This window comes from Equus caballus, chromosome 13 (genome assembly GCF_041296265.1).
Source record: "Equus caballus isolate H_3958 breed thoroughbred chromosome 13, TB-T2T, whole genome shotgun sequence".
Lineage (NCBI taxonomy): Eukaryota > Metazoa > Chordata > Mammalia > Perissodactyla > Equidae > Equus > Equus caballus.
Window position 1 is genome coordinate 30,958,115 of NC_091696.1, and position 18,734 is coordinate 30,976,848.

Consider the following 18,734-nt stretch of genomic DNA (forward strand, 5'->3'; position numbering starts at 1 on the left):
CCCTTACTCAGTGCCACATACCAAGCTTGGCAATTTTCGTAATCTCATTTGTCCTCAGAGCAATCCTATGAGATTGGTGGTGGTGTTATTCCCATTATACAGAAGACAAGCAGAATCTTAGAAAGATTAATTAACTTGCCCCAGACTGTCACACAGCCACCGAATGCACAGCCAGGTGTAAAACCAGGTGGGCCTGACACCTGACTTCGAATTCTTAAGGAGACCAGTGCTCACACTTTCATGTGCACAAGAGTCAGCTGTGGAGCTGGGGGAAAGGCAGATGCGGATTCAGCCTCTCAGGGGTGGGGCCTGAGTCGCTGCCATTCTAACAAGCTCGCTAGTTTTGCGACACTGCTGACCACACTTCCAGTGGCAAGACACTGTGACTTTTTCCCGTAGCCTCACTTTTAAAGCCTCCCATCTCCCCACCCCAGCCATTCCCTCCAACTTAGGGGTCAATTCCCCCATAAAGCCCCCATAGGATTGGCCGTGTCCTCTTGTGTATCCCACCTCAGCCTGGAACAGGGGTCCAGCTCAGCACACCCTTAGACCCATTGGTCTATGTCTTGGTCTTCTCAAAGATCCCTAGCTTGGTGTCTGACACATCATAGTTACCTAGCAAATGTTTGTTGAATGAATAAATAAGTTTCTTGTCTCAAAGAATCCATCTCATTGCATGTGCCAGAAACCTAAAGTTTCACTCTTGACACCAGTTTGTCCCCATTTGCACTCCATCACCAGCCAACTTAACTGCCCCAAGCGGTTCTCAAAGCTGTAGACTTCTCTCACTCCATCCCATCCTGGTGCGAGCCATCACTGCCTCAAGCCTAGTCTAGTGCCATAGCCACCTACCAGGTTGCTCTGCTGCTCCTCTGGCCCCCTCCAATCTGTCTACACTGCAGCCAGAGTGATCTCAAACGCAAATCTGATTCTAATATGAAGGAGATCCTTAACATGGCCTAGGCCCTGCCCAGCCTGGCCTCTGCCTGCTCCCCAGCAGGCCTCCCTCTCTCTGTGCTCTCCACACTGCCCTTGTTTCAGATCCTTGTGTTCATTATGCTTCATTCTGTGGCAGGGCCTTTGCACATGCTTTCCACATGCTTTCTTTCTTTCCTCCTGGGCATAGTCAGTGATTACCCCTCCCCACATCTGAACTCAAGGGCCACTTCCTCAGAGGAGCTTTCAACCTCACTGACCAGGTCAAATGCCCCTGTTATCAGGTCCTTCTAACACTCATATGCTGGACTTTTTTGTGGCACTTGTCATAGGTAAACTTTTTTTTCAAGAAATTCCACATGTATTTATATTTCATGAATCACAATTTCCAAAGCAAATAGAGCAAAAGTTGGGGTCCAGTTTAAACCAATTATCTGTACATATTTATTTATCTGACTTTAAAAGAATTTTAATTGAGAGATCCATCAAATTAAAAAGCACCTGTACTCAGAGGGGAGCCAAATATTTTTTCCCATTTGGCAAAACTAATTAGCATTGAAATATTTACCTTTATAACTACAAAATTTTATTTTCATTAATGTCCAGTGCTATTGTGTTTGGACTACAGGGTTTTTTTTAAAAAAAAATTTATTGTTTAATTTACATGGCTAAACATGCACCCATTTTAAGTACCAGCTCAATGAGGTTTAGAAGACGTACAGTCGTGCAAATGTATGCACTCCTCCTCCCCCTGACCCCAGGCAACCACTCATCTGCTGTCACTTTAGTTTTGCCTTTTCTGAATTTTCACATAAATGGAATAACACAGTGTGCAGGCTTTTGTGTCTAGCTTCTTTAACTTAGAACAATGTTTTTTGAGATTTATCCATGTTGTGTGTATCACTGAGTAGTATTCCATTGTACATACAACTCACCTGTTGATGGACATATGGGTTTTTTTCATTTTTTGCCTATTATGAATAATGTTTCTATGAACATTTACATACAGGTGGGGTTTTTTTGTTTTTTTGAGATTAGCCCTGAGCTAACATCTGCCGCCAATCCTCCTCTTTTTGCTGAGGGAGACTGGCCCTGAGCTAACATCCGTGCCCATCTTCCTCTACTTTATATGTGGGACGCCTACCACAGCATGGCGTGCCAAGCGGTACCATGTCCGCGCCCGGGATCCGAACCGACGAACCCCGGGCTGCCGAAGTGGAACGAGTGCACGTAACCACTGTACCACGGGGCTGGCCCCCACATACAGGTTTTTGTTTGGAGGTGTTTTCATTTTTCGTTGATAGATACCTAAGAGTGGAGTTGCTGGGCTATATGGGAAGTATATGTTTAATTTTTAAATAAACTGCCCAACTATTTTCCCAAGTAGCTGCACTATTTGCATTCCCACAAGCATGGCATGAGGGTTCTAGTTGCTCCATATCGTTTCCGGTACTTGGTATTATCATGGCTTTTCTTTTTTTTTAGCTACTCTAGTACAGTAGTATCTTATTGTGGTTTTAATTTCTATTTTCCATAAAGACCAATGGTGTCATATACTTGTTGACCATTCATATATCTTCTTTTGTGAAATGTCTGTTTAAATCTTTTGCCCATGTAAAAACCTGTTTTTGTTCTTTTGAGTTTTCCTTTTGACTTGGACAAATTTTATTCCAGTTTTATTCACAAATAATCGACATACATCTCTGTGTAAGTTTAAGGCATACAGTGTGATGGTTTGATTTACATATATTCTGAAACAATTACCACAATAGGTTCAGCTAACATCCATCTTCTCTTATAGATACAAAAGAAAGAATAAAGGAAAAAAATGTCCTTGTGATGGGCACTCTTAGGATTTACTTTCCACAACTCTCCTATATACCGCACAGCAGCGTTCCCTGCAGTCATCAGGTTGTACGTTACATCCCTAGTGCTTATTTATCGTATAACTGGAAGTTTGTACCTTCTGACCGCCTTCCTCCGATTCCCCCTCCTCCCGCCTCTGCCTCTGGTAACCACAAGTCTGATTTTTTTTCCCTATGAGTTTGTTTTTTAGATTCCACTGTTTATTGCATTTTAAGAGTTCTTTATACATCTGGATATAAGTCCTTTGTCAGATACATGCTTTGCACATATTTTCTTCCCATCTGTGGCTTGCCTTTTCATTTCACAGGTGCAGTTTACGTATGTATGGCTATGCCTCCTCCAGATAAGCTCCATAAGTGCAGGGACGAAATCTGTTTTTGCCTGACACCTGGTGCAATGCCAGGCACATAGTAGATGCTCAATATATATACATATATATATATACACACACATTTTTTTTTTGAGGAAGATTAGCCCTGAGCTAACATCTGCTGCCAATCCTCCTCTTTTTTGCTGAGGAAGACTGGCCCTGAGCTAACATCCATGCCCATCTTCCTCTACTTTATATGTGGGACGCCTGCCACAGCATGGTTCAACAAGCAGTGCGTAGGTCTGCAGCCGGGATCTGAACCTGCGAACCCCCTGCTGCTGAAGCGGATGTGCGAACTTAACCACCGTGCCACTGGGCTGGCCCCTGATTTTTTTTTCAGGAAATTCAGTGACTACAATCTGAAGTTCGTCTCCATCTCTTTCCCTAAAACCCTTGGGGAGACCAGACTTAAGGTTGTGAAACATGAAGTATCTCCTGGGGCAACCCTAAGAGGGGTATTGATGACTCAAAATAGTTTGTGATAAGATGTCTTGGGAGCCCCATGCTCTCCCCATGAAACTCAAGAATTTCAGTAGAGGGGCTTAGCGGTCCGGTTGGAAGAGGGGTCTTGAAGCTGCATTTGCGTAGAACTAGACTAATTTTACTTAGTGTGTGTGTGTGTTAGCTGCAGCTTGGAGACTCGGGCAGGCAGTGAAGAACGACCCCAGCTGTCCTTTCGAGCCCGGGCTCTGTGGTCTTTCTCTGCCTCCAGCCGTGCAGCGAGGAGTCTCCCTAGGCCTCGAGCCCCTGCCTGCCCCAAATGAGACCACCAGAGGGCGCAAGGGCCTCGGCCCCGGTGGAGGTGAGGAAACCTGCTCCGGAGGGGCGGGTGGCGTCGGGGGACGCTTCCTTCACCGTCCACAGGGAAAGCCCAGGGCTTTACAGGGAATCCGAGCCACAGGGACCCGGCGGTGCGAGAGGCGGGGCTGGGGGCCGCTGCTCCACATCCATTCACTCAACACTCACTGGGCATGTACGGAGCCCAAACCAGGCACCGAGGAAGAGAGAATCATCACCGATAGCGAGAGCCGTTCGCTGGCATTTCCGGAGACATTTACCATTTCCAGAACTTTTCAAGAATCCTTTACCTCGTCTGACCTCGCTTGGTCAGAAGTCTGCCAAGTGGGGGTTGCAGATGAGGAAGCCGAGGCTCAGTGGGCGGAACGAGCTCACCACGCAGCGGGGCAGCCTCTAGGCTGGCGGGCTCGGCGGGACGCCGGGCTTGGGACCGGTCCCGGTTACCGTGGCGACCAGCGAGCCCGCGGCGGCTTCCGTAGTCGGCGGCGGTCACGGTCGCGGGCGCGCACCGGGGCGGTCTGCACCGCGCTCCGGCGTCACATGACCGGCTCTAGGGCAAGATGGCGGCGGCCGCGATGCAGTGCCGGGGCTGAGTGACAGCGAGTGTAGGGGGCTTCTATCCGGGGTGAGGGATGGCTTCCACCTGGGCGGGGGCGGGGGTGGGGGGGGACGCCCTCCTCGGCCCGCTCCCGTCCCCTCCGCGCGCTGTGTCTGCCGGGACGGGGAGGAGTGACCGGGCCCGGCTTCCATCCTAGCCGTGCTCTGTGCTTCGGGGCAGCTCCTGTCGGTCTCTGGGCGCACCTCGTCTGGGTTCCCCCCATCCTCCTTTCTGCAGCCTCCTCCCCTCGCAGGTGGAATCGTCGGTGGGACCGGAGCGCGGGTGGGCGCGGCCCCCCAGGACCATGTCCGGGTCCGACACCGCGCCCTTCCTGAGCCAGGCGGATGACACGGACGACGGGCTGCTTCCCGGCACCCCTGGGTTACCGGGGGCCCCGGGGAACCCGAAGTCCGAGGATCCCGAGGTCCCGGACCGGGAGGGGCTGCAGCGCATCACGGGCTTGTCTTCGGGCCGCTCGGCTCTCATAGTGGCCGTGCTGTGCTACATCAACCTTCTCAACTACATGGACCGCTTCACCGTGGCTGGTACCGACTTCTGGGAGAAAGTTAGACGAGGGGAGGGAGCGGGGTCCTGAAGGTGAGGCTACCTGGCGGAGCCCATCCTGAGTCTGTTTCCCAGGCGTCCTTCCAGACATCGAGCAGTTCTTCAACATTGGAGACAGTAGCTCGGGCCTCATCCAGACCGGTGAGTGCAGACTCTGCCTGGGCACACAGCGGCTCTTCTGCCTTTTCTACCCTAGTCGGGGCCCCATGCGGGCTGCCTGGGGCCTCTTAGTGGAGGTACAGTGGCCAGAGCTAGGGGAGGAGATGGCTCTGGGGCTGTTCTGTTTAGGGGGGACACCACATTTAAAGAGGAGTTAGTTTCGAGTGATAGTTAAAACAGACCTGGGTTGCAATCTCAGCTTTCCGCTTACAGTGTGATGGTAGGCAAGGCCCTCAGCGTCTCTAAGCCTCAGTTTCCTTGTGGGTGAGATGGAACTGGTAATAACCCTGATGACCTCATGGGGCTGATGTGAGGATTAAATGTGATAATGCCTGTGAAGTTCACAGTGCAGTGTTGGGGACATGGTAGGCACCCCATAAATGATGGCGAGAGAGGGCGTCTGGAATTGGGAGAGATGAGCTTTACTTGTTCAGGACTTTGGGATTTGTGGGAGAAGCAAAGCCAGGACCAAATCCTCTTTTCCTTCGTCCCTTCTTCCCTCATTTCTTGAATGTTTCTGAGCACCTGCACTGTGCCAGGCCCCGGAGGAGGTGGCGATAACGTCTACAGAACTTGCCCAAGACCTTTTATGCCCATTGTCTTCTAATCCTTCCATCAGTCAAGAAATAGGTGTTATTATTCTTATTTTATAGAGGAAGCAGATAATATTATCTACGTTTTTATAAGGAAACTGAGGCTTGGAGATGAGTTAAGACTTGCCCAGCGTCACACAACAAGTTAGAATCAGAACAGGAATTTGAAACCAGATCTTGCAGTATTCTTTACTCCACTCCAGGCCAATAAGGAGCTGGAAGTATTTAAGGCAAAGTTTTTGGAGAAATGAGAATGAGATCATAAGTCAAGGTCTGCAAAGCTCTAAAGAGTTACTTAGAGAAGAAGCGAGTTTTTCTCAACAGCCTTACTCATTTTTTCATTCCACACGTGTTTATTGAGCACCTGTTTTGTGCTAGGCCATGTGTTAGTGATGGAAACGCAGTCATGGCCAATACAGGCAAGGTCCTTGTCTTCATGAAGTCAACATTCTGTGCATGAGGGGAACAGTTCATAAAAACCTAAACTAATGATGAGATGATTTTCTATAAGAAAAGTGGTTATGTAAAAGAAAAGAGTAAAAAAAAAGAAAAGAGAGGGACTGGATGTGTGGTGGTTGGGAAGGTGTCTGAGCTGGAACCTCAAGGAGCTAAGCTCTGTGAAGTTCAGGGTAGAGGATAGAATGTTCCAGATGGAGAGGACAGCAGGTGTAAAAACCCTAAGATGGTATTGAGGTTGGCACTTGGGCCGTTGGGGTACGGAGAAGGGAAAGTGGTTGAACAGGAGGTTGGAGAGGTAGGGAGGGACTAGATGACCGAACTCCCTGGTGTGGAGTTTGGATTTTGTTCTCGGCTCGATAGGAGAAAGAGACAAGTCAGCTGGGCCATCCATTCTACAGTGGAAGGTCTGAACAACATGGAAGATGGGGCTGGGAGCTCTGGCGGTTTCAGGGTTGGGATATGCGGCGGGTATGAGCTCTTGGTGAGGAGAAGCTTGGGGATCTGTTCTTCTGTGGTTATTGCTGCCCCCGCTCTCCCTCCCTACGCTGGAGTGGGGGTTGGAGGGTAGGTGTGCTGGGCTGGGCCGTGACTCTCTGCTTCCCCCCAGTGTTCATCTCCAGTTACATGGTGTTGGCGCCTGTGTTTGGCTACCTGGGTGACAGGTACAATCGGAAGTACCTCATGTGCGGGGGCATTGCCTTCTGGTCCCTGGTGACACTGGGGTCGTCCTTCATCCCCAGAGAGGTAGGCCCCGTGCTGGTTCCTTCTTCCGGTCCCTCCTCCCTCCCCCATCAATCTTTGCTGCTGCTCCTGGGAATCCTTTCAGACTGGGCCTGGGGAACTTCTTCAGTTGCCTTGGTCTATGCCATCTTATACCTGCTGCTTGCCTGAGTTAATCCGCCCACGCCGTCCTCTCCCCTTTTCTTCCAGAACCTTCTTCTGTCCATCATCCCCTCTCTCCCTGACCATTGACTCTTTCCACTCTACACCTAAACACTCACATTTCTCTACCATGGAGAAGACATTACCTGGATTGCCCTCCCTCCCTCCCTCCCCTCCTTCCTAGTCAGACTTCCCGAGAGGCCCCCTTAACCTAGCTCCGGTCTGGGTGAGGGCACCCAGGGAGAGGCTCTCACTCTGCCTGCACTTCCTCTTCTCCTGCTCCCACCTTGAGCGCTGCTGGCTGACCTGCCGCCACCACTCCATTGCCAAAGTCAACAATGACCTCTTGGTTGCTAAGTGTAGCTCCTACTTTGTAGTCCTGCTCGCGCTATATCTCCTGGGAGGCTCTGGCTCTATTGACCCACTTCTTTCTTCCGGAAACCCTCTTCTAACATCTGTGATGCCACTCTTCTGGTTTTCCTCCTGCCTCCTGGTTGTTGCTTCTTTGCTCCTTTGAAATCTCCTTTGTCTGTTCTCACTCTCTGCCCCAGGACTCTGTCCTCAGCCCAGTCCCAGGTACTGCGTACTCTCTGTGGGTGATGGTACCCTGTTTTAGCTTCAAGTGTCTGTTAGACAAATAGCCCCCCTACCTAAGATCATCATGCCCCCTTGGGGTATCTTGGGTGGGGTGGGCAAGATAGAAGTTAAGATTTATTTTTGTACCTACTGGGTACTTTTTCTTGTCCCATCCTCACAATAGTTATGTGAACAAGTTGTTATTATCCACCTTTTGCAGATGAGGAAACTGAGGCTCAGAGAGGTTAAGTTGCTTTCCCAAAGTCACAGCTAGTAAGTAGTGGAGCCAGGATTCAAGCTCAGGTCTGTCTGATTCTAAAACCCAGTTCTCTCCCGCCGTCCCTGCTGCCTCTCCAGAGCCGGCTGGTGAGGTAGGCTGGGAGGCTGGCTGCAGGGTGGGGTGCCACCTCCCCCATGTCTCCTTCCTCAGCGATTCTGGCTGCTTCTTCTGACCCGGGGCCTAGTGGGGGTCGGGGAGGCCAGTTACTCCACCATCGCACCCACTCTCATCGCTGACCTCTTCGTGGCGGACCAGCGGAGTCGGATGCTCAGCGTCTTCTACTTCGCCATCCCAGTGGGCAGGTGAGTGGACCTGGGGCCTGGTAGGGAGGCAGAAGGGCCTGGCGTGGGGGACACGGCTGACCAGCTGTCTCCTCTCCTTTCCCACCCCCTTCCCCCAGTGGGCTGGGTTATATTGCAGGTTCCAAAGTGAAGGATGTGGCTGGTGACTGGCACTGGGCTCTGAGGGTGAGTCCAGTCACGGCCTGTGGAGGGTCAGCAGCATTATCACTGATGCCCCTCTCCTACCTTCAGACATTCCCCTTTTGAGGCAGCACTCACTCTTTCAAGCCTTCAGGAAGCCCGGATGCCTTCACCATGAAGCCATGTCACATGCAACCAAGCCACAACTCTTGGTTGCAGGTGACAGAAGCCCATTGTAAAACTGTAAGCCCCAAAATGGGACTGTCTTGGCTTCATAATGGAAAGTCCCAGGATGGGCTTCAGGTAAAGCTGGATCCAGGACTCCCACACTTCACAGGATCATCCTTTTCTCAGCTCTACTCTCTTCTGTGTTAACTTCATTCTCAAGCAAAGGAAAGCTCCACGTGTTTATCTTCCCATTTAGAAACACTGGCACCCTAAATACTTGGGCAATAGTCTGGATGGCGTCTGATTAAATGAACATGGGTCACATGCCTGCCACTGAATCAATCATGGAGGCTGGGAGGTTAACACTACTGTTCTTGGCCAAGCCCTGCCCTGTTTGCGCTAGGTGGATTGAAAAAAGGGGGAGTGGTTTCCCCAAAGAAGATTAGAGTACTGTTAGCAAAGAGGGAGCAGCTAGGCTTGCAGACATGGGCCCCTAGTGGCATTTGCCTCTCTCCCCAGTTGCAGGTTCAGCTTCCTTGAGCAGACACTTACCCAGGTGTTTGAGGTCTTGGGGCCTGAGTTGCCTTACCACCCCCTCACTTTCTCCCAGCCCCAGGGTTGAGTGTGTCCCTGCCTGTGCGTGTCCTGAAGCCCACTCTTCCCCTAGGTGACACCAGGTCTAGGAGTGGTGGCTGTTCTGCTGCTGTTCCTGGTAGTACGGGAGCCGCCAAGAGGGGCTGTGGAGCGCCACTTGGACTCACCACCCTTAAACCCCACCTCGTGGTGGGCGGATCTGAGGGCTCTGGCAAGAAAGTGAGTTTAGTTCCATCCTGGCCCAACATCTGGGGCCCCCAGGGGAATCCTGACGTCTAGTTTGAGATTTACATGGGTGTGGTCTTCATTTACTTTTTTGTCAGCTGGCCCTACCCCTCAGCCCGGAATTCAGTCACCACTGCCTCCTTGTGGCAGCAGCTTGAATTACAGGCCCAGATCCTGGGAGCCAGGACAGCCTCCACAGCCAGGGCCCTGACCCTATTAAAATAAGCCAGGAAGGGTGAACAGAGATCTCCTACCCTGACACCTCAGTGGAGTCTGACTCCTCCCTCCCACCTGTGTGCAGCCCTAGTTTCATCCTGTCTTCCCTGGGCTTCACTGCTGTGGCCTTTGTCACGGGCTCCCTGGCTCTCTGGGCTCCTGCGTTCTTGCTGCGTTCCCGTGTGGTCTTGGGGGAGACCCCACCCTGCCTTCCTGGAGACTCCTGCTCTTCCTCTGACAGGTACCCAGATTGAGGCTGGGCTGGGTGGCCTGCAGGTGGCAGGGGATGGAGTGGAGAGAGTCTGCAGCTCAGGCTCAGGCGGGGAGAGTTTGAACCCCAGCTCCAGAAGCTGCTTCCTCTCCCCGAGGCTCCGTTTCCTGGTCTGGGAAGCAGGTGATGGGGTGATGCCTTCATCTGGGAGCTCTGTGAACCATGAGGTCTGTGCCTAGATGGACCTGGGTTGTGAGGGGGCTTGGGATGCACCAGCTTCCTCTCCAGGCTGTGGGGGTGAGGCTAGGGGGCTTTGCAGGCAGAGGGTCCAACCCCCATCCACACCCCTCCCCCCAGCCTCATCTTCGGGCTCATCACCTGCCTGACTGGGGTCCTGGGTGTGGGCCTGGGTGTGGAGGTCAGCCGCCGCCTCCGCCGCTCCAACCCCCGGGCTGACCCACTCGTCTGTGCTGCTGGCCTCCTGGGCTCCGCACCCTTCCTCTTCCTCTCTCTTGCCTGTGCCCGTGGTAGCATCGTGGCCACCTATGTGAGTAGCCAGCAGGTATCAAGGGGGGTGTCGTGGATCCAAGATGGAGGAACAGGGCACTGGGGCAGGACTGGGGTCAACCAGCATAGTGGTTCAGAGCTGACTCTGGAGCAGGAATGCCTGGTTTTGCATCTCAGCTCTGGCCCTTCCTAGCTGTGTGCATTGGGCAAGTCACTTAACCTCTCTGTGCTCGGTTTCATCATCTGTAAAATGGGAATAATAGTAGTATCTGTCTCATAGAGGTGTTGTGAGGATTAAATGAGTTAACAGATGAGCCTGGTACATGGTAAACCGTCCATGTGTTTGGTCTTCTTGTGATGAAGACTCCCCCATCCCCCAGATTTTCATCTTTGTTGGAGAGACACTGCTGTCCATGAACTGGGCCATTGTGGCTGACATTCTGCTGGTGAGTAGCTGGGCCACTCCAGGGTTAGCCCAGAGGCTGATGAGAACAGGGAGTGGGGGCAGGAGGTCTCACTTCCCTTGAATTGTGGCCTTTATTTCATTTTCAAAACCAGCCCCAGACTGACTTCAGAGTCCAGCCCCCGATGGGCTTGTAGTCTTGGCCTGCCCTGCACCCCAGTCACACGTCTGAGCTGGGGTTCACCTCTGACCTCAGCCCAGGCTGAGCCTTCGCCCTGTCCTCAGCCTCTGCCTCCTGCCCCTCCTCCCCCCAGTACGTGGTGATCCCCACACGACGTTCTACCGCCGAGGCCTTCCAGATTGTGCTGTCCCACCTGCTGGGTGATGCTGGGAGCCCCTACCTCATTGGCCTGGTGAGCACTGCCCCTTGGCTTGGCCTGGGGTGGGGGTCAGGGGACCCTGTGTTCCCAGCACCAGCTGGTAGCCACCGGCCTGAGCCTGAGCCACGTTGGAAGGCCCCAGTTAGGCGTCTGCGCCCTCTGTGCCAGTCCCCCTTCACCTTGGATCCTTAACTGGACAGGAAGGATTTTGTCCTGGCAGAGTCCCACAGTGAGGCCACAGAGCTCACCTGGCGGTCCAGCCCTCCTGCCCTTCCTGGCTGCAGTCTGTGTTCTTCTGGAGTTCGGGGGCTCTCCCTGCGCCGCTGACTCTGTCTCCTGGCTTTCCTCTCCTGTCTCTGGCAGATCTCCGACCGCCTCCGCCGGCGCTGGCCACCCTCCTTCTTGTCCGAGTTCCGGGCCCTGCAGTTCTCGCTCATGCTGTGCGCCTTCGTCGGGGCGCTGGGTGGTGCAGCCTTCCTGGGCACTGCCATCTTCATTGAGGGTGACCGTCAGCGAGCCCACTTGCATGTGCAGGGTCAGTTGGGCCTTCCCTCTGTCTATCCACAGCTCCTTGCCCTGCTTGTCCATCCATCCGTCTGTCCAGTCCTGTGTGTGTGTCATCCCTCAGTCCATAGCCCTCCCCTCATCCAGCTTCACGTCTGCCTGTCCAACAAGCTGACGCCCGTGTGTCCACAGCCCTGGTGGCTCTGCTGCCTTGTCCAGTGCCCACTGCCTCTCGGTCTCCTCCCTGGCTTTGAGTCTATCTGTGCATCCAGCCCTGGCTCTGACCCCTTCCTGGCAGGTCTGCTACGTGAGGCAGGGCCCACAGATGACCGTATTGTGGTGCCCCAGCGAGGCCGCTCCACCCGGGTACCTGTGTCCAGTGTGCTCATCTGAGGGGCTGTCACTCACCCACCTGCACACCTACCCCATGAGGTGCCGGGCCCAAACCCTCAGCCTGGCCCAGCTTCTGGGAGGAGCCTTGGGCCGTGTTCCAGCTCCCACACACTACACGGGTAGCCAAGCGAGGGGTGGTGGGGGTCTGGGAGGGTGGTCCCCCTCCACTGGAGCAGCCCCAGGGGCTCGGTGCTATTTGTAACTAAATAAAATTTGTAGCCAGACCCCAAGTGCCTGTTGAGTCTCTCTGGGTGCTAGTGACTTCTGACGTCTGGCCTGCAGGGGATGCCCATCTCTGGCCCCAGGGTCCAAGGGCTCCCGGGGGCTGTTGGGTCACTCCTGTGGGGCCTTGGGCAAATCCTGGCCCTTCGGGGCTGCGTGAATGAGAGGGTGGAGTGAGCTGGCTTGGTGTGACCATGAGTCATGCTCACGTTTCCCCCAGAGCCTGCCCGTCTTGGCAGGTCGGCCAAAGGAGGGGTGGGGGTGGCCAGTGCTCTGTGCCTCTCTGGATTCCCAGTGGCAGAGCCTCCCTCCCTGCTGCCTTCTTGGGCCGTGGCTGTGGAGGCTCCGGCTGCTGGCCTGCCAGTCTCCCCTCCTCCTGCTGGTATGAGTTGCCACTTGTCCTGGAGGCCAGTAGACCCTTCTTGAGGGCCTGGGGGCGGCTCCTTGGGCCTCTTCCTCCCCCTCCCCACTGGCTAGGTGGGGGTGGGAAGGGGGCGGGTGAAGCCGGCTGAGGAGCCGGATGATTTCCTGCCCTCACCCGGCCTCACCACAGCTTCCTGCTGCAGGCGGGTGCGGAGGAGAGCCGGGTGTCGAACAGAGGGGCAGGTAGGGCTGGGGTGCAGGGTCCACGCAGGGTGGCTGGTGCCCCAGACTCCAGCCCAGGCCTTGGCTTGGCTGCCCTGGGATCAAGGGTCTTCCAGAGCCAGTCCTGACCCCCAGTCAGCCTAGCAAGGGGGGGCGATCCAGGGCCCCCAAGCAGGGCACAGCTGCCCCCCACCCAGCTCCAGCCTGGTACCTGCTGGGCCCTGCACCCTGCCGGCCCACTCCTTGCCCTGCACCAGCTCTGCCCCGAGGGGCCTGTGGCGAGCAGCCAGGCCTGGTCCAAGCTCTCTCCTGCAGATGGAGGCGGCCATCCTGATCCCCTCCGTGCTGGGCCCCCTGCTGCTGCCTCTCTTGGCCGTGTTGCTGATGGCACTGTGTGTGCGCTGCCGAGAGCTGCCAGGTGAGTGGGAGCTTGTGGGGTGACCCAATGTTTGGACACACTGACAGGGGTCCTCACCCCGCCCCCCCAACCCCTTACTCCGTCTTTAACCTTCCCTAATTCTGTCCTGCGCGCGGAGACGCTGAGAGCACCCGACGCCATCACCCTCAACCCTCTTCATTCCCTTTTCCTGCCTCACCAGCCCTCTCTTCCCCCAGGCTCATATGACAGTGCTGCCACTGATAGGTGAGTCGCCCCATTGACCCTGCGTCTCTCTCAGTACCCGTGTGGGGCTGGGCTGGGAGGCTGGCTGGGCCTCTCCTGGCCATTTCTCCAGCTGTGTCTCTCCTGCTAGCTTGACCCCAAGCAGCATCGTGATCAAACGGCCTCGTGAGTACACGGAGGGTCCCTCCCTTGAGGGTAGGAGAGAGGGTCCCCTGGAGTATGAGAGAGCGTGTGCCTTTGTTCAGATTCCCCCTGTGGTGTCCACATGGCCTTGACCTGAGCTGGGGATGGGGAGGGAAATGGGTGCCCTTAGGCCTGTCCAGGGCATGGGGGTTTCAGGGGTTAGCCTGCCCCTGAGGCCTCAACGAAGGTAGGGGCGTGATGTCTGGAGTCGTTCCTTCAACTTGGTCCTGTGTCCTCAGCAACACTTGTCCCATGGCCACCAGCCACTTCCTACCCGCCTGTTACCTCATTTCCACCCCTGAGCCAGCCAGACCTGCTCCCCATCCCGTAAGTAGCCCCTTCTTCTCCAGATTCCCCGCTTTACTCCTCACCTCCTTGGATTGGGGCCTCTTTCCCTCTTATAACCCCTGTTGTCCCAGAGCCCCACCCCAGCATGACCTCTAACCTTTGACTTCCAGGAGATCCCCACAGCCCCCCGGGGGCTCCCACCACATGCCATCTTCCCGGCAAGGCTCGGATGGTGGTAAGCATGGAGCGGGGCCTGGGGGCTGGGGCTGCGCGGAGGCTAGGCCCTGCCTGAGCTGACACAGTCTCCCTCACTCTCTCTTTGCAGCCAACAGTGTGGCGAGCTATGAGAATGAGGGTGCGTCTGGGCCGGGTGCCCTCGCTCGGGGGAGGCTGAGGCCTGCTCTGGGCTTTGCTGACCCCTGTGTCGTTACCCCCAGAGCCGGTCTGTGAGGACGCGGAGGACGACGAGGATGAGGAGGACTATCACAACGAGGGCTACTTGTGAGTGGCCAGGCGGGAGGAGGGGGCTGAGGCCGGGGGTCCTCGCTCACCTTCCTCTTGACCTCCCCACAGGGTTGTGCTTCCTGACCCTGCCCCGACCACCACCGCCAGCACCGTCGTCCCACCAGCTCCCGTGTCCAAGAACCCCGGCCTCCGGGACAGCGCCTTCTCCAGTGAGTCGGCCGTTTCTGGCCACTCTCCAGCGCCTCCGCGCCGCAGCCCCTCCGCTCCTCTCTCTCCTGTTATTTCTTTGCTGCTCGCTACCCCTCCGTGTTCTCTCCTCTCTCTAGAACTCTTGTCCTTCAGATAGTGGACTTCCTGCTCCAATCTTCTCATTTTCTTACTTTTTCTCTTCTCTTTCCTATCTTTTTGTCTTTTCCTTTTATTGTCGGTGAGATTTCCTTGACTTTCTTCTTCTTTTGACTCCATTCTTTTACTTTCTCTCTCAAAAAAGAAAAGCTCTTTCTTGATCTCTGACTATTCCTTTTTTATAGCCTCCTGTTCATGGAGCTAGTATCCTCTGGTACATCTCTAAGGGTATTGATTATGCGTTGTCTTTTTTGGGTTGTTTTGGGAGTTTTCCTCTGCCTCCTGCATTTCTTCCGTTTCCTTTGAGCTGCTTTTCCCCCTTTGCTTTGGTCGCCTCCTGCCTGTGAGCTGGCTTCCTCAGTGTCGCTGATCATCAGGGCTCTCCTACTCTCCTCTCCCTCTACCCTCGCTCTGGGCCATGCCTTCTACACCCTGGCTTCATTTGCTGTCCATATTCCCAACTTGCCGCCTCTCTCCTGGGCTCCAGATCATTTGTCCAAGTGCTTCTTTTCGTTCGTTCCTTCCTTCACTCACTCATTCATTTGTCATATTCACTGGGGCCTCTGATACAACAGCTAATGGGCTGGAGTCATGATAAAAGAGCTAGGGTTTGTTGAGGGCCTGCTCCATGCCCTGCTAAGAGTTTTCCATGTACTAACTTATTAAATGTCACAATGCCCAGGTGCTGTTGAGCCTGTCCCTTCCCTTCCTGTGCCTCAGTTGTCCCGTCTGTATGATGACAGCGCTTACTATATGACAGGCCCTGTTTTAGTATTCGCTGCTTTAATCCTCAAAACAGCCCTTGGAGGGGGGAACTGTTACTCGCCCTATTTTGTAGTTGAGAAAACAGACCTTGAGAATTAGGTAGCTTGTCTGAGGTTACAAAGTTAGTGCTGGCGCTGGATTTGAACCTGGATAGTCTGGCTCCAGAGTCTGCCTCGTGCATGGCCTCGTGGAGAAACAAGTCAACACGTAAAAGAGCACGATACTGTCGAAGACAATAGGTGCTCTGAAGGGAGTAAGACAGGAGTGGGGGGCAGGGCTGGCCTGGCTGGGGAAGAGGGGCCAGCTGAGCTGGCGGCACCTCTGACCCAGCCCACCCTGAGTGTCATCTACCCCTCCGCATGTGCCACCAGCCCCGCCGCTCCGAGCTTCTCCCCGTCCCTGCTCCCTAACTGCGGGGCATGCTGGGGTCTGTCTTCTGGTCTCCTCTTTCCCACAATTCCATTCCCTCCAATCAGTTCTAGTCAAGTTGCCCTACTTGTCTCCAGTACATGGCCTTTGCCCTCATCCAGCTGCTGGCATCGCTGGTCTGGAGCCCCGTCCCTGCATCCCTTGGGGGCCGACTCTGGTGATGGGCTCTAGGTGTCCGTGTGTGGGAGTCTTAGGCTGGTTATGTTGAAAGTCTTTGGTGTCCACAGTTGGGAGCCTCTGGGTGTCTTCCCTCGGGGGCCCTGGGAATCTATGCTTGAGGGCTCTGGGTAACGGTGCTGGGGGTCTCCGATGGTTTTCCTGTAGTGGAGTCGGGTGAAGATTATGTGAACGTTCCTGAGAGTGAGGAGAGTGCAGATGCGTCTCTGGGTGAGTGGCTGGTGTCCCCCTGGTGCCCTCTGAGGGTCCACCTTCTCTCCCTCACCCTCACTCCCCACCCCCACTCTCAGTGTGTCTGGGCCCCACCCCTGGGGGTGCCCACAACCTCTTCTACACCTCCCTCGCCCTCTGCCTGGGTGTTGTCCTGCTCCTTTCAGTGTGGCCGTCTCTCCTTCTGACCTGTCCCCACAGATGGGAGCCGGGAGTATGTGAACGTGTCCCAGGAGCTGCAGCCCACGGCGAGGACTGAGCCTGGTGTGTGCTGGGGGAGGTGGGGGCAGAGGCTGGGGGAGCTGCCTGGGGGAGATGGTTTATAAGCTGAGACCAACTTCCCCTGCTCTCACAGCCACCCGGAAAGCCCAGCGCGTGGAGGATGAGGAAGAGGGAGCTCCAGATTATGAGAATCTGCAGGAGCTTAACTGAGGGCCTGGTGAGAGTCCTGCCCAGCCCAGCCCTGCCCTGGGCCTGTGGGCTCCCATCCTCCTCCCCCAGCCTTGCCCACTACCTCAGCCCTGTCCTCTTTGACTCTGGGGACCCTTACCCCATAACCCCTCCCTCTCTCCCTGCCCTCTTGTGTTTCAGTGTGAGGTGTGCCTGTCCTGGAACCAGCCTTGCCTGGGAGAGCTGAGCTGGGCAGCTGGCAGTGGCTCTGGGGGGCCCCACTTGGCACCCTGTCCTGCCTCCAGCCTGATAACAGCCTGAGAATTTCCCCCCTAACTTATTGTCACTTTGGGGTCCAGTCTGTTTGCCCCCAACACTCTGCACCTTCTGACGCAGCCTGAGAATGAACTCCCCTGGGCCCAGCCCTACTCGGTCATAGAATAAAGGCTGGTATGGTCTGTAGTGCTTTTGGCTTCGGGGAAGCCCAGTGGGTTGGAGTCGGGCTGAGGGCGGGCTGTGCCTGAGGGCCACGTGTGCGTGTCTGTGTGTGTGTGTGTGTGTGTCGGTGGGTCTCCGTCTTCCACAGACACATGTGCTCCCGCCAGTCCTGACAAGGTACTCCGTGAGTGACTGTGTGAACGATGGCGGGGACACATCACCTTCTGAACGAGACGAGTCTGACCCAGGCCGGCACTTCTGCGTCTCAGACGCATCTCCCCGTGAGACAGCCCACAGAGATGGCAGACAATGGCTGTGTCGAAGAGAGCGGGGCGTCGGGTAGCACTGGGCGCCCAGTGAAAGTCTAGAGCAAGACTGCTCCCCGCTGGCCCCCAGCTTCTCCATCTTTAAAACAAGGGGGTGGACTTGACCTCAGAGGGCTTTCTTAATTCTTACCTTTTATGGTTCTCAATAAAACAGAACTTAGAAATTGTCTAAGCAGCTCAAAAAGTCAGTGTGCAGGGCAGCACGGTTCAGACTTTGATGTGTGGCTGACTCAGCTGAGGTCCTGCTCAAACGTGGCTTCTGATTCAGTAGGTCTGGAGTGTGGCCTCAGAGTCTGCGTTTCTAAGGAGCTCCCAGGTGCTTCTGCTACTGCTGTGCGGAGAAGCACACTTGGAGTAGCAGCTTCTGGTGGATACTCTGGTCACTGATCGGCCCCGGTGTGGACATGTGGCCTAACCTGGGTCAGTGAGGACCAGCCCTGCGACTTGGGCAGAAAGTGGTGAAAGGAGAAGCTCTTTCTGTTCATGCAGTTGTTACGCTGGAATAATGTAGTCCCAGTGCCACCACTTGGAGAGCCTGCCTGAGAATGAAGCCAGCGTGGAGGAGAGAACGGCCCATAGACGGACCAGGCCCGTCTCCTGGGGATGTCACAACTCCCGGATCCAGTCACACCTTAAGCAGGACACCCCTTCAGACTTCCCAGTTACACCGGCCAATAAATTACCAGTTTTCTTCGACCTGCTTGACCTGGGGTTTCTGTCACATACAGCCAAAGTAGTCTTGAGTGATACACAAAGTTGTTGGCATCCTCTGTGGGCTCCAGAGGTGATAGCACCAGCTTCTCTAGGGAGTGCCTGCTGCACGTCCGTGCTTGTGTCGAGTCTCCGTCGTTCCCCTGTTGTGGTTGCTGTGGGCATCCCTATTTCACAGGTGATGAAACAGGCTCAGAGAGGAGCAGTGATTTGCCCAAAGGCACACAGCCAAAGTGGCAAATCTGGGATTAGCTCTGTCACCTCCAGGGTCACCGCCGCCAGTCTCTTACTCCGGGTGTTGTGCACAGCACTGGCTGCCCCAAACCGGGGAGCTCGTAAGACGCCCAGTTGGAGAAGTGGGGGAGGCAGGTCTGGGGAGGAGATCGGACAAGCTGGGCATCGACAGGTGGAGTTGAGTCATATTATTTGGAGGAAATAGAAAGAGGCAGAGGCGCCTTTGTGTCTCTGAGGGAC

General features: G+C 55.0%; 2 protein-coding genes and 1 non-coding gene across 9 annotated transcripts; all 3 read left to right on the forward strand.

Moving 5' to 3' along the window:
• Positions 1-3,940: 3,940 nt before the first annotated feature.
• Positions 3,941-12,328, forward strand: SPNS1 (SPNS lysolipid transporter 1, lysophospholipid). Of its 3 annotated transcripts, none has more exons than XM_070232047.1 (13): positions 3,941-4,595; positions 4,822-5,113; positions 5,208-5,273; positions 6,951-7,087; positions 8,232-8,383; positions 8,482-8,548; positions 9,339-9,484; positions 9,792-9,947; positions 10,275-10,464; positions 10,805-10,870; positions 11,142-11,240; positions 11,571-11,742; positions 12,010-12,328. In XM_070232047.1, the coding sequence occupies exons 2-13, from the start codon at positions 4,873-4,875 to the stop codon at positions 12,102-12,104; spliced, it is 1,587 nt and encodes a 528-aa protein (XP_070088148.1). In that variant the 5' UTR covers positions 3,941-4,595; positions 4,822-4,872; the 3' UTR covers positions 12,105-12,328. The 3 variants fall into 3 exon arrangements, with proteins under 3 accessions (XP_070088148.1, XP_070088150.1, XP_070088151.1); XM_070232049.1 differs by having other exon boundaries at positions 3,971-4,575; XM_070232050.1 differs by lacking the exon at positions 3,941-4,595 and having other exon boundaries at positions 4,733-5,113.
• MIR9130 (microRNA mir-9130) lies at positions 9,905-10,023 on the forward strand. Its single transcript, NR_128163.1, has one exon. It is a non-coding gene; the product is annotated as a microRNA mir-9130 (primary transcript).
• Positions 12,329-12,388: 60 nt separating the features above from the next.
• LAT (linker for activation of T cells) lies at positions 12,389-18,245 on the forward strand. Of its 5 annotated transcripts, XR_011424696.1 has the most exons (15): positions 12,398-12,708; positions 12,893-12,932; positions 13,227-13,329; positions 13,527-13,554; positions 13,664-13,698; positions 13,956-14,043; positions 14,175-14,239; positions 14,330-14,359; positions 14,442-14,505; positions 14,578-14,678; positions 16,333-16,395; positions 16,597-16,659; positions 16,751-16,834; positions 16,987-17,235; positions 17,391-18,245. XR_011424696.1 is itself a non-coding variant. In XM_070232053.1 (14 exons), the coding sequence occupies exons 1-13, from the start codon at positions 12,521-12,523 to the stop codon at positions 16,825-16,827; spliced, it is 945 nt and encodes a 314-aa protein (XP_070088154.1). In that variant the 5' UTR covers positions 12,398-12,520; the 3' UTR covers positions 16,828-16,834; positions 16,987-18,245. The 5 variants fall into 5 exon arrangements, 4 of the variants coding, with proteins under 4 accessions (XP_070088153.1, XP_070088154.1, XP_023471840.1 ...); XM_070232053.1 differs by having other exon boundaries at positions 16,987-18,245; XM_023616072.2 differs by lacking the exon at positions 12,893-12,932 and having other exon boundaries at positions 12,579-12,708; positions 16,987-18,245.
• The last annotated feature ends 489 nt before the right edge of the window (positions 18,246-18,734 follow it).